The sequence below is a fragment of the Dipodomys spectabilis genome, unplaced genomic scaffold, assembly GCF_019054845.1.
Source record: "Dipodomys spectabilis isolate Male_0828 unplaced genomic scaffold, ASM1905484v1 ptg000069l, whole genome shotgun sequence".
NCBI classification, from domain to species: domain Eukaryota; kingdom Metazoa; phylum Chordata; class Mammalia; order Rodentia; family Heteromyidae; genus Dipodomys; species Dipodomys spectabilis.
In genome coordinates this window covers 7,038,221-7,052,224 of record NW_024870746.1, presented here as the reverse complement: position 1 = coordinate 7,052,224, position 14,004 = coordinate 7,038,221, and the positions used below count along the sequence as shown (strand labels likewise).

At 41.4% G+C, this 14,004-nt stretch overlaps 1 protein-coding gene across 19 annotated transcripts in view; it reads left to right on the top strand.

Moving 5' to 3' along the window:
• The window catches only part of Ubap2l (ubiquitin associated protein 2 like), a 60,721-nt gene that overhangs the window by 5,823 nt on the left and 40,894 nt on the right, over positions 1-14,004 (top strand). For all 19 annotated transcript variants that reach the window (XM_042682130.1, XM_042682120.1, XM_042682128.1 and 16 more), the window contains 6 exons: positions 679-756; positions 1,439-1,549; positions 8,902-9,070; positions 9,539-9,634; positions 9,972-10,017; positions 11,123-11,235. In XM_042682130.1, the coding sequence (XP_042538064.1) occupies positions 679-756; positions 1,439-1,549; positions 8,902-9,070; positions 9,539-9,634; positions 9,972-10,017; positions 11,123-11,235 (613 nt within the window). The remainder of the gene's footprint in view (positions 1-678; positions 757-1,438; positions 1,550-8,901; positions 9,071-9,538; positions 9,635-9,971; positions 10,018-11,122; positions 11,236-14,004) is intronic.

The window sequence follows — 14,004 nt, the reverse complement described above, 5'->3', positions numbered from 1 at the left end:
AAAATGTTAAGTACTGAGATTGGATTTAGACTAAAGAAAAGAAAAGAGTTATGGCTTCATTCTGCTTCTGATATTTTGCTGATTTAGGCATTTAAAAGATGACATTATTGCCTGGTCTTTCATGTATGTGTGTATGCCAGTACTGGGGCTTGAAGTCAGGGTCTCCCACTTTTGCATGGCTTTTTTGCTCCAGGCTGACATTGTACCACTTGAGCCATACCTGCACTTCTGCTTTTTGTTGGTTAATTGGAAATGAGTTGCACAGATTATCTGTCCTGGCTGAGTTTTGAACCAGGATCCTCAGATCTCAGCCTCCTGAGTAGCTAAGATTACAAGTGTGATCCAGGACCCCATAGCTTGGGCATTTGTTTGTTTGTTTATTGTTTATTCTAGTTCTGGTCTCAGAGCTTCAACTCACTGTGTGAGTGCTGTCTCTGAGCTTTTGGTTGGAGATAAGAGTCTCACAGACTTTCCTGCCCTGGCTGGCTTCAAACCTTTATCCACATCTCCGCCTCTTGAGTAGTTAGGATTACAGGCATGAGCCATGGGCACCGGGCTTGCTTGCATATTTGACAGACAAAAAGAAATGGGTAGTGCAGAATGTAGAGATTAACAACTTAGGTTCCCCTTATTTTTGAATTCTTGCCTCTTAAAATTTTTGATCATTTTCATTCCAAGGCCACTGCAGAACAAATTCGACTTGCACAGATGATTTCGGACCATAATGATGCTGACTTTGAGGAGAAGGTGAAACAAGTGAGTAACCACTATTTTGTGTAAGCTTAGTGAAAAGAAATCAAAATTAAAGTATATTCAAATAGTATAGATGCCCACTAGGATTCTTCTATATTTTTTTTTCTTCTATATTTTTTGAAATAATTGATCTAAAAAGGTTCTGAAAAGTTGTTCTAAAAGGTGTTTTTGTTTTCTGATATACGGTGTCCTTGTGGATAGATAATCTGTTTAGCAGTTTTATCTTCTGATTTTATTGAATGACTGTTGTATGTGTTTTATGGTTTTGGGTGTTGAACCTAGGGCATTGTATATGCTAAGCTCTTACCACATACAACAACTTTAAGCAGCTATGGATCTCAGAAATGTGAACATTGATAATGCTAAATCCTGTGGCTAAGGTTTTTTGATTCTCCATTTGGTGCTTATTTATTTGATTGCTTTATACTTTGACCCTAATTATAAATTATAGGTGTTAGTATTTTGGGAATAGAACTATACATTTTACATATTTTGCTGGTACTAGAATTTGAATTCAGGATCTTGGACTTGATCACTTGTCTGGCACTCCTCCATTTGAGTCATACCTCCAGCTTGACTTCTTGTTGGTTGTTTTGGAGATGGAATCCCTTGAATTTGTTTTGCCTGGCTTTTTTTGTGTGTGGTGAAATCTTCTTCATGATGATTGTTGATTTTTCTCTTTCAGTTGATTGACATCACAGGCAAGAACCAGGATGAGTGTGTGATTGCTTTGCATGACTGTAATGGAGATGTCAACAGAGCCATCAATGTTTTGCTGGAAGGAAACCCAGACACGGTAGAGTGCTAATAAAATGTTTTAGAATGTGGGTTTTGGGTTGGAAGGCTAATCATCTAAAAATAGCTAGTAGGGCAAGTTACCTAAACCAGCATACTTTGTTGTCAAACTAGAGTAGCAAGATTTGGGGATTGGTTGCTACAGATAGTACTTAAAATTTTTGTACAACACATTGCAGAAAACAGGCAAAAAAGTAGGTGGCTTATTGTGAATTATTGCTGGTGTTTGATAGTCTTAAGTTACTAATCATGGAAGATTTCTGCTCGTCTATTTTTATTTTTGTTGAGCAAAGTCATACTTTTTTTTTTTTTTTTGGTTGCTCATGGGTCTTGAACTCTGTGCCTGGGTGCTATCTCTGAGCTCTTCAGCTCAAGGTGAGCGCTCTACCACTTGAGCTACAGTGCCACTTGCGGTTTTCTGGTGGTTAATTGGACTTTCCTGCCCAGGCTGGCTTTGAACTGAGGTCCTCAGATCTCAGCCTCCTGAGCTAGGATTCTAAGCATGAGCCACTGGCACCTGGCTTCATACTCATTTTGAATTCAGGATATACCAATCAGTGTCACCATAGCATCATATTAATATTATTTAATTGCTTGAACTTAATTTTGTTGCAGTAGCAAAGAAAGCATTTGTCAACCCTAGACTGATAGAGAGGATTGGTTACCCTAGAATTTAGCCAAGTTAGTTTCACTTTTTCCTACTTTATGAAAATTCTGTTTTTCTGTTTGTCTTTGTGCCAGATTATAGTTATAATTTTTTTTTTTTTTTTGGTTGTGGGGCCTGACCTCTGGACCTGGGCACTGTCCCTCAGCTCCTCAGCTCAAGGCTAGTGCTCTACCACTTGAGCCACAGAGCCACTTCCGGCTTTTTTTCTTTTTGCTTATGTGGTGCTGGGGAATTGAATCCAGGGCCTCATGCATGCAAGGCAAGCCCTCTACCACTGAGCCACCTTCCCAGCCTTAGTTACAATATTTTTAGGAACACTGCTTTACTAACCTTTGGGATATTACCATAGAGCTTTTTTTTTTTGGCCAGTCATGGGGCTTGAACTCAGGACTGGGCACTATCCCTAAGCTACTTTTTGCTCAAGACTAGCACCATACCACTTGAGCCTCAGCACAACTTCCAGTTTTTTCTGTTTATGTGGTACTAAGGATTGAACCCAGGGCTTCATACATGCTAGGAAAGTACTCTAAAATAATTGAAGTTAACTTTTTTTCCTCTCAAAAGTATAGTGCCATTGGACCCCTGTGGCTCATACCTGTAATCCTAGCTACTCAGGAGGCTGATATCTGAGGATTGTGATTCAAAGCCATACTAGGCAGGCAAAGTCCGTGAGACTTTCCAATAAACCACTCAGGAAACTGGAAGTGGTGCTGTGGCTCAAATGGTAGAGCGCTAGTCTTGAGCTGAAGAGCTGAGGGACAGCGCCCGAGCCCAGAGTTCAAGACCCACTATTTTTGAAAAATCACTGCCCAGATAAATATGAATTCTTTCGGTTTACTCTGGAATAATTTTCTCAAGATTTCTTTTTTCTTTTTCTTCTTGGTGGGGGGAGAATCATGCCCCCCCCCCTTTTTTTTTTTGGTTGATCATGGGGCTTGAATGCTGTCCTTCTGCTCTTCAGCTCAAGGCTAGCACTCTGCCACTTGAGCCACAGTGCCACTTCTGGTTTTCTGGTGGTTTTTTGGAGATAGTCTCACTGACTTTGCTGCCCAGGCAGGCTTTGAACCACGATCCTCAGATCTCAGTTCCTGAGTAGCTAGGATTACAGGTGTGAGCACAGGGCCCTTATCATGCCTTTTAAAGAGTTTATTTTTTGTCAGGTGCTAGTGGCTCACGCCTGTAAAGCCTAGTTACACAATAAACTGAGATCTGAGTGTCTGGTTCAAAGTCAGCCTAGGCAGAAAAGTCCTTGAGACTCATCTCCAATTAAACTTCAAAAAGCCAGGTGGAGTTGTTTCTCAAGTGGTGGCGCCAGCCTTGAGCAAAAGTTAGGGGACAGTACCCAGACCCTGAATTCAAGCTCTAGTACCAGCACAAAATAATTTTTTGTGGGACCCCTCAGGTCCCATTTGTTTTACCTTACATCTTTTGTTTAGTGCTATAAGCCTGACTTATCAAAAATAGAAACAGAAGGGGGCTGGGAAGGAGGCTCAGTGGTAGAGTGCTTGCCTTACATGCATGAGGCCTTGGGTTTGATTCCTCAGCACCACATAAGTAGAAAAAGCTGGAAGTGGTACTATGGCTCAAGTGGTAGAGCGCTAGCCTTGAGCTAAAGAGCTGAGGGACCGTGCCCAGACCCAGAGTTCAGGCCCCATGACTGACCAAAAAAAAAAATAGAAATAAGCTAGAGAATAATGTGTTTGTGCCACAAGTGAAACCAGTGGGAAGCAAAGTCAGCTGCTAGGAATGTTGAATATTGAAGGTATAGGTCCATCAGAAAACTGATAGTGTTTAAGGAAGATCATAGTAATTCTTTTCCCTTATAGATTTGGTACCAGCAGTTAGTGTATTTATAGGGGAAAAAGAAAGGTGACAAGCTCCTTAAACTTGCCAGGTTATGGAACTAGAGTAAATTTTGGTTTTAGTGTAGTTTCAATGGTTCATGAGGCAGATTTAGCTATAGAGTTATGCCACTTGAATTAAAGCTGTTGTGAGCATCAAATGACACAGCAATTGTATGTAATAAGAATAAGCTTGGGTCAGAAGAGTGGGTGGAAAGATACTGCTGAGTTCTTGGTGGATACTTAATCTTTTATACAATTGCTGTATTTAGTAAACTTTATGGTGTTGAACTTGCATTATACTTTTAATTTTACTACTTTTTACTACTTTTTTTTTTTTTTTTTTTGTCCTGCAGTTTGAACCTCAAGACCTGTTTGCTATCCCTGAGCCTCTTTGTGTTTAGTGCTAGTGCTCTACCACTCGAGTCACAGTGGGACCTCCTGCTTTTGTTTTTGTTTTTTTTTTGTGTCCAGTCATGGGGCCTGAACTCTGGGCCTGGGCACTGTCCCTCAGCTCTTCAGCTCAAGGCTAGTGCTCTACCACTTGAGCCACAGCGCCACTTCCAGCTTTTTTCTTTTTGCTTGTGTGGTGCTGAGGAATCGAACCCAGGGCCTCAGGCATGCAAGGCAAGCGCTCTACCACTGAGCCACCTTCCCAGCCCCGGACCTCCTGCTTTTTTGAGTAGTTTATTGGAGATAGTCTCATGGGGACTTCTATATTTGCAGTGGCTTTGAGCTGCAATCCTCAGATCTCAGCCTCCTAAGTAGCTAGGATTACAGGCATGAGCCACAAGTGCCTGGCTCATAATTTTACTACTTTAGGGGGCAAGCTAGGGTTTCAACTGAGGCCCTCATGCATACTAAGCATGTTCTCTACCATTGAACTATCACCCCAGTCCCAAATTTGTCCTCTTTTTAGGTTTATTTTTGTGGTACTAGGTTTTGACACAAGGCCACATGATTTCTAAAGCTTGAATGGTACTTCTGAGCAGTGTTTCCAGCTCTGTTTTTCACTAGCAATTATTAGGATAGGATATTGCTTCTAATCATCATCATTGGGATCACAGACATGTATCACTTCATCTAGTTTCCTCAGTGGAGACAGAGCCTTGCAAACGTCTTCCCAGACTGGCCTGGCACCCTCATCTTCCCATATACCTTGGGATGATAGGTATATGCCAATTTTTGGAAAAAGGATAATTAGGGGACATTGACCTGAGTTCCTCTCACATGCTAGGCAAGCGCTCTACTTCTTGGGTCACATTTTCAGTACCTTTGCTTGTAGATATTTATTTTTTTGTTTGTTTGTTTTGGGTCCGGTCGTGGGGCCTGAACTCTGGGCCTGGGCACTGTCCCTCAGCTCTTTAGCTCAAGGCTAGCGCTCTACCACTTGAGCCACAGTGCCACTTCCGGCTTTTTTCTTTTTGCTTATGTGGTACTGAGGAATCGAACCCAGGGCCTCAGGCATGCAAGGCAAGCATTCTACCACTGAGCCACCTTCCCAGCCCTGTAGATATTTTTTAGATATAGTTCCATGATTTTACCTAGTATCAGACCAGACTTTGATTCCCTATTACTGATTGTCTCCTACATAGGTAACACCACAGGTTCATACTACTACATTGAATTTACTATTGAGATAGGGTTACAATAACTTACCCAGAGCTTCCTGTGAACCATTAGCTCTGTCTCCCACATAGTATGGATTATAGGCATGGGCTAGTATATGAATACCTAGCCATTTTTAAGTATTTAATTCAGACATTTACAGTGTGGGCAATCTTCACTCCTATTTCCAGAACTCTTAGCAATCTCAAATAATTTGGTATGCATTAAATAACTACATTTCTTTCTTTTTCTCCAGCCCTTAGTAACCTCTTATGTTTGTGTGATTTTACCTCATATAAGTAAAATTAATATAGCATTTGTCCTTGGTATTTTTTTCTTTTACTGATTTCACATAGCATGTTTTCAGTGTTTATATTATACATAGATCAGAATTTCATGCCTTGAAGGCTGAATATACATTGTAGGTATATGCCACTTAAAAAAAAAAATCTATTGGGCTGGGAAGGTGGCTCAGTGGTAGAGTGCTTGCCTTGCATGCATGAGGCCCTGGGTTCAATTCCTTAGCACCACATAAGCAGAAAAAGCCAAAAGTGGCACTGTGGCTCAAGTGGTAAAGTGCTAGCCTTGAGCTGAAGAGCTGAAGGATAGCACCTAGGCCCAGAATTCAGACCCCACGACTACCTCCCTCCCCCCCCCAAAATCCTTTAATCTGTTAGAATTATTTGGCACTAAGTTACTTTATAAGTTGGTCAATAGTGCCACCTCCCTATCTAGCTTTGTTGTTGGTTGTGGGGCTTGAACTTAAGGCCTTGGTGCTGTCCCTGAGCTCTTTTGCTAAAGGCTAGTGCTCACCACTTTGATCTACAGCACCAAGAGTGATACAATGTGATCCTACTATTAGATAATACAGAATTATTGTTGATTTTCCTCAGGACTGGTATTGAGTCTTGTTAAAGAATGTCCTTTAAAAGAAGCATATTTGTTATACACATGTCTGAAGTACTATGGTGAAAATCCTTGGTACAATTAATATCCATTATAAAAAAGAAGAATGACAGAAAGTAAAAAAATGTTCTGTTGAGGGTAGGAGTAGGAGAAGAGAGGAGGGTAGGCAAATGGAGAGGGTAAATGAGGATAAATATGGTTCAAAAGTAAAGATTAAGATAAAGGGGCAAATTAGATTTGGATATTTTATATATGTGTATCATGTATTCTTTAAAACTAAGCTAATGGGGCTGGGAAGGTGGCTCAGTGGTAGAGTGCTTGCCTTGAATGCATGAGGCCCTGGGTTTGATTCCTCAGTACCACATAAGCAGAAAAAACTGGAAGTAGCCCTGTGGCTCAAGTGGTGCAGCACCAGCCTTGAGCTGAAGAGCTGAGGGACAGTGCCCAGGCCCAGAGTTCAGGCCCCACGACTGACAAAAAAAACAAAAACAAAAACTAAGCTAGTAGAACAAAAAAAAAGGATAATTTAAAAAAGAACCAGAGGTGTGGCTCAAGTGGTAAAGCACCAGCCTAGAAAGTATGAGGCTGAATTCAAACTCTAGTCTCCAGTGCTCGTTCTCTCTCAAAAAAAAAAAAATCAGCCCTTAAAGAGAGAAAGAGAAGTAGGCCGGCTACCAGTGGTCAAGTCTATAATCCTAGCTACCCAGGAAGCTGAGATCTAAGGATTCCAGTTCAAAGCCTTGAGCAGAAAAGTTCAGGGACAACAGGCTCTGCGCTCAGGCCCCACAACCAACAACAACAACAAAAAGAATTAAATATACTCAAGGAGACTGAGAGCTGAGGATCATGAGGAGGAAAGTACATGAGACTCTTACCTCCTTAAGCACCAGAAAATTGGAAGTAGAGCTGTGTTCAAATTAGTATAGTGCTAGCTTTGATCACAAGAGCTCAGGGATAGCACCCAGGCCCTGAGTTCAAGCCCCACAACTGACCAAAACCCAAAAACTGCAAGTGAAGGTGTGGTTCAAGTGGTAGTGTGCTGGCCTTTTTTTTTTTTTGGTCTTGGAGCTTGAACTCTGGGCCTGGGCACTGTTCCTCAGCTCTTCAGCTCAAGGCGAGCGCTCTACCACTTGAGTCACAGTGTGGTTAATTGGAGATAAGAGCCTCATGGACTTTTCTGCCTCGAGCTGGCTTTGAACCATGATACTCAGATTTCAGCCTCCTGAGTATCTAGGGATTACAGGCATGAACCACCGGTACCCGGCTTCAGTTTTTTTTTTTTTCTTTGTTATGAATAAAAACGTAAAATACTGGGCTGGGAAGGTTGCTCAGTGGTAGAGTGCTTGCCTTGCATGCCTGAGGCCCTGGGTTCAATTCCTCAGCACCACATAAGCAAAAAAGAAAAAAGCCGGAAGTGGCACTGTGGCTCAAGTGGTAGAGTGCTAGCCTTGAGCTGAAGAGCTGAGGGAAAGCGCCCAGGCCCAGAGTTCAGACCCCACAACCGGACCCCCCCCCCAAAAGAAAAGATGGAAAAAAAAACAAAACGTAAAATACTGGGTGTTGATCATTCCAAAAGAAATTAGTTTTTTCAGCTCAGGGAACACACTTAATAGGGACAGGTTACTAGGTTCTGTGATATACCGAGCAACTGAACCTGGGGAGAGATCTTTTGGAAGTGATCCCTGAAATCCATTATTTTAAGTACCTAGCCTGCAAAAAGAACATTTAATTTTAGCTAAATGCAGCGGTATACATTGTTAACCCCAGCAATTCAGGAGGCTGAGGTGGTTAGATTATGAGTTTCAGGTTAGGGACAATATAGTTGGTCTTGATCTCAAACAATAATTAAAGAAACAACAAAAGAACTTCAATTTTGACTAAGTGCTGGTGGCATGAAGTCTTGATCTCAAACAATAACTGAAGAAACCACAAAAAGAACTTCAATTTTGGCCAGGTGCTGGTGGCTCATGCCTATAATCCTAGCTACTCAGGAGGCTGAGATCTGTGGATTGCTGTTCAAAACCAGCTTGGGCAGGAAAGTCCATGAGATACTTATCTCCACTAGCCACCAGAAAACTGGAAGTGGTTCTGTAGTTCAAGTGGTAGAGCACTAGCCTTGAGCTGAAGAGCTGAGGGACAGCGCCCAGGCCCAGAGTTCAAGCCTCACAACCAACAACAACAAAAAAAAGAACTTCATTTTTGGCAGATAGGTATAAAGTTCTGCCTTGTTTCCTAAATATTAGTTGAAAGTATCTTTAACATGAATGTTGAGAATAGTTTTCCTGATCGATACCCGTATTGATTAGGCATGCATGCTTTACCTTCATTTAGCATTCCTGGGAGATGGTTGGGAAGAAGAAAGGAGTCTCAGGACAGAAGGATGGTGGACAGACGGAATCCAATGAGGAAGGCAAAGAAAATCGAGACCGGGACAGGGACTATAGTCGGCGACGTGGTGGGCCACCAAGACGGGGAAGAGGTGCCAGCCGTGGAAGAGAATGTATGCATGGGGCTTTATCAAAACTGTGTGGGTCAGTGACATCTAGATTTAGGAGATGTGCTAGGCAGTACCCAGGGATGATTATGCTGCCTAAAGCTTTCTTGTCCCCTGTTAGTCTGGCATAAAATTTCTCTGTAGTCATTTGTAAAGTTATTGGATTCATAGTCCTCTGTTGTGGCTTATTATTACCATTTCTTCATATCCCATTCTTCCAGCTCATATTCTCTTAATTTTGTCTCCCTAAAGTTTTTGTGTGTGTGTGTGTGTGTGTGTGTGTGTGTGTGTGTGTGTGTCAGTTATGGGGCTCAAACTCTTAAGGGCTTAGGCACTGTCCCTGAGCTTTTTCACTCTACCATTTTGAGCCACGGTGAGACTACTTTCCCAAATCTTTATTATACCACCTTTATATATTTATACATATATATCTATTGACTTTTGTTCTGGTTGTGTGTTTGTTTTGTATTTTAGTTCGGGGTCAGGAAAATGGATTGGATGGCACCAAAAGTGGAGGGCCTTCTGGAAGAGGTACAGAAAGAGGCAGAAGAGGCCGTGGCCGAGGCAGAGGTGATCAGTTTTTTGGGGATGGATATTGAGGGCAAGTTATTTTTTAGTTCCATAAGGGCCATTTTATTTGAAAATAAATTAATATGGCATGTGGTTATCTTAGTTCATAAGATCGTAAGCCTATTTTAGAGATTACTGATGTGGAGAATAAGAAGGTAAATGTCAAAATCCCTCAACAAGAATGATTGTCATATTTCGTTTAACTAATTTATGTTCTAGATTGGACTGGAAAGGTAAAGCATCTGATATATCAAATATTATTCCAAAGCTGCTTTCACTGTTGAGATGATTTTATATTTATTTCTAACATACTTTCTCTGCTCTTACCCCACTTTAGGTGGCTCTGGTAGACGAGGAGGAAGATTTTCTGCTCAAGGGATGGGGTGAGTTTCTTTGGCCCAGTGTTTTTAAATTTTACCCTGAAAACAATAGGCAACCTTAACTAAAATGTTTAGAATGATTTAATGAGACTAATAAGATGTATAGTTTTAGGGTTTATTTCCAGACATATGTATTAACCACCTGTGTGTGTGTGTGTGTGTGTCTGTCTGTCTGTCTGTCTGTGTGTGTCTGTGTGTCTGTGTCTGTGTTCTTCAGCTCAAGGCCTAGTGCTCTATCACTTGAGCCACAGTACTACTTTGGGTTTTCTAGTGGTTTATTGGAGATAAAGAGTCTCACAGACTTCCTGTCTGGGCTGGGTTTGAACTGTGATCCTCAGATCTCAGCCTCCTGAGTAGCTAGGATTACAGGCATGAGCCACTAGTGCCTGGCTAATTTATCTTTTTATCTTTCAGTATGTGCCATGTTTAATGACTTCTGTGTGTATGCGTGTGGGTGTGTATGCACGCGTGCGCATATGTGTCTACCTGTCTGCGTGTGTGCACATGTGTGCATTGATACTGGGTCTTGAGCTCAGGACCTCGTGCTCTTGGCTTCATTGCCTTACCACTTGAGCAATGTTTCTACTTTTGGCTTTTTGCTGGTTAATTGGAGATGAGACTCTCATGGACTTTCTTGGCTTCAAACTTGGAAGCCATGATCTACAGATTTCAGCCTTCTGAGTAGCTAAGATTATAGGTATGAACCACTGGTGCCCAGATTACTTTTTTTTTGGGGGGGGGGGATCCGGTCGTGGGGCCTGAACTCTGGGCCTGGACGCTGTCCCTCAGCTCTTCAGCTCAAGGCTAGTGCTCTACCACTTGAGCCACAGTGCCACTTCCAGCTTTTTTCTTTTTGCTTATGTGGTGCTGAGGAATCGAACCCAGGGCCTCAGGGATGCAAGGCAAACGCTCTACCACTGAGCCACCTTCCCAGCCCCCCAGATTACATTTTGAATAGTGTGAAAAAATGAGACAGCATTTGAGATTATAGAATGGTGCGTGATTGATCTATATTTGTCTATATTGTGAATAAGATAAAATTTGATTGTACTCTTTGAGTTAGTGTTTACTGAAGCTCGTTTTAGAAACTCATGTTTCATCTTTTCAGAACTTTTAATCCAGCTGATTATGCAGAGCCAGCCAGTACTGATGATAACTATGGCAATAGTAGCGGCAATACATGGAACAACACAGGCCACTTTGAACCAGATGATGGGACGAGTGAGTGACTGTTTTCATTTTTTGTCTCTGGGATTTTTAAGAATTTCTTTTTTGTGTGTATGCTGTAGATTGAATCCAGGACCTTGTGCATACTAAGCAAGTGTTGTAACACTGAGCTATATCCTCAGCTCAGGAAATATTTTCATATGAGGTTATAATTACTTTTAAAAAAGTGGGGGCTGGGATGTAGCTCAGTAGCAAAGTGCTTTCCCAACAAGTGCAGTATCTGGATTTGACCCCCAACACCAAAAACAAAACCACAAAAGGGATGGCTGGGAACATGGCTTAGTGGTAGAGTGCTTGCCTAACATGCATGAAGCCCTGGTTCAATTTATCAGTACCACATAAACAGAAAAGGCTGGAAGTGGTACTGTGGCTCAAGTGGTAGAGTGCTAGTCTTGAGCAAAAGAAGCTCAGGGATAGTGCCAAGACCTTGAGTTCAAGCCCCAGGACTAAAAAGACTTAACAACTTATATTTGGGTACAAAGATAGGGTAAGATAAGTTAAACTACTGTTTATTCTGTTTACATACCATATTGACATGTGTGCTTATAAGAACAATATATGTGCTGTTGTATTTGATCCTTATCACTGGTTTATGAAGTACACTTTGTTTTGTTTTTTTTTTATAATACATAGGGACTGAGTGCAACTTTCAACTTACTAGGCAGATGCTGTATCACTGGAGTACATGCCCACATTACCCTTTTTGTTTGTTTGTTTTGTTTTTATTGGTCATAGGCTTGAACTTAGGGCCTGAGCTCTGTCCCTGAGCTTTTTCACTCAAGCCTACCACACTACCACTTTGAATTACAGCTCCACTTTGGGTTTTCTGGTAATTCATTGGAGGTGAGAGTATCACAGGCTTTCCTGCCCTGGCTTGCCTTGAACCATGGTCTCAGCCTCCTGAGTAGCTAGGATTACTGGTGTGAGGCACTGGCACCTGGCTCACATTGTGTTTGGTGTGTTTTGGCTTTTTGGTGGTTAATTGGAGAAAAGAGTCACAGTTTCCTGCATGGCTTAGCTTCACAGGCATTATTTAGTATCACTTTCCTGGTGATATAACTGATACTAAAAGAAAAGATGTTAGTCTTTGAACTTAGAATTATTTAATTCTAAATCTTGTGCTCTTTGCATTATAACATATAGCTGCTCTAAGCTCTGATTGTATTTCTTAATTTTTATTGTAGTAGCTTTATCTTTTCAGAAGATGACCCAGAATCAACCAATTAATTAAACTATTACTTGTAGAAATGAACAGGGTTCAGAATCAAAAGTCTATACTGTTGATTTATTTTCTGATACGAAGATAAAAACTTCTTCTTTTTTCTTTATTTTCTTTATTTTTTGTCAGTCATGGGGCTTGAACTCTGGGTCTGGGCACTGTCCCTCAGCTCTTCAGCTCAAGGCTATTTCTACCACTTGAGCCACTGTGCCACTTCCAGTTTTCTGTGTGGTTTATTGGAGATAAGAGTCTCATGGACTTTCTTGCCAGGGCTGGCTTTGAACGGCGATCAGATCTCAGCCTCCTGAGTAGCTAGGATTACAAGTGTGAGCCACTGTTACCCGCTTTTCTTTATTTTTGAGAAGTCTTCATATTGGAGCATGAAAGGACTCACTAGGCTTCCTTTTTTGTTAAGTAGCCTTGATGTGTTGCGGACTACTACAAGATATGAGTAATATTGTTCTTTGGTTAGCTGACTCTGGTACTTAGATTTAGATACACCATATATCTTTAAGGTTATTAGGCTTATGGGTAAGCCAAGATGTCTTTGAAGGTAAAAGGTATGTGTGTATTGCTTTTATACCTTTTTTTTGTTGTTGTTGGTTGTGGGGCTTGAACTGGGGGCCTGGGCTCTGTCCCTGAGTTCTTCTGTTCAAGGCTAGCACTCTACCACTGTGAGCTATAGCCACTTCTGGTTTTTGAGTGGTTAATCGGAGATTAGAGTCTCGTGGTGACTTTTCTGCCCAGGCTGGTCTTGAACCTCAGATCTCAGCCTCCTGAGTAGCTAGGATTGCAGGCATGAGACACTGGCACCCAGCCTCCGCAGCCTTTAGGTTCTGGAGTGTTTTCTTCTGTTGATATCTTTTACTTCCTTCTGGTTGAGTCAGCACCTGAGACCAAAGCTTTTCATCTTATTAGATATAGGTTAATAGAAAAGCTTGAAGTAAAAGATGCTTTATGTTGATTTAAAACTTTCATATTCCCTTTTAAAGATTCTTATCTTTGTTTCTCCAGCTTCTCATTAGCACACAGTATACCTTAGGCACTAAATGTTGCTTATTGTTCACAAAGATGCTATTTAATAAACATTTTAAAACTTTCCAATGGGTACAGATACCTTGTTAGATTTCCTTTTTTGTTGTTGTTGTGGTTAGTCCTGGGGCTTGAACTCTGGGCCCTGGACGCTCTCCCTGAGCTCTTCAGCTCAAGGCTAGCACTCTATCAGTTGAGCCACAGTGCCACTTTGAGTTTTCTGGTGGTTAATTGGAGATAAGAGTCTCATGGGGCCATTTCTCCCTGGGCTAGCTTTGAACTGTGAACTTCATATCTCAGCCTCCTGAATAGTTAGGATTATAGGTGTGAACAATTAGTGCTCAGCTTGGAATATTGAGTTTTAACTTACTGTATTTTAGAGACATTAGAACTATTAATCTCCTGATGGATTTGTAGGGGTAGTTGTAACAATACTAAAAGGTAATGTGCTTTGCTCTTGAATAGTTGAGTTTTTAGTCTTTGCAAGAAAAGATGGTGGAAATTAGGGAACT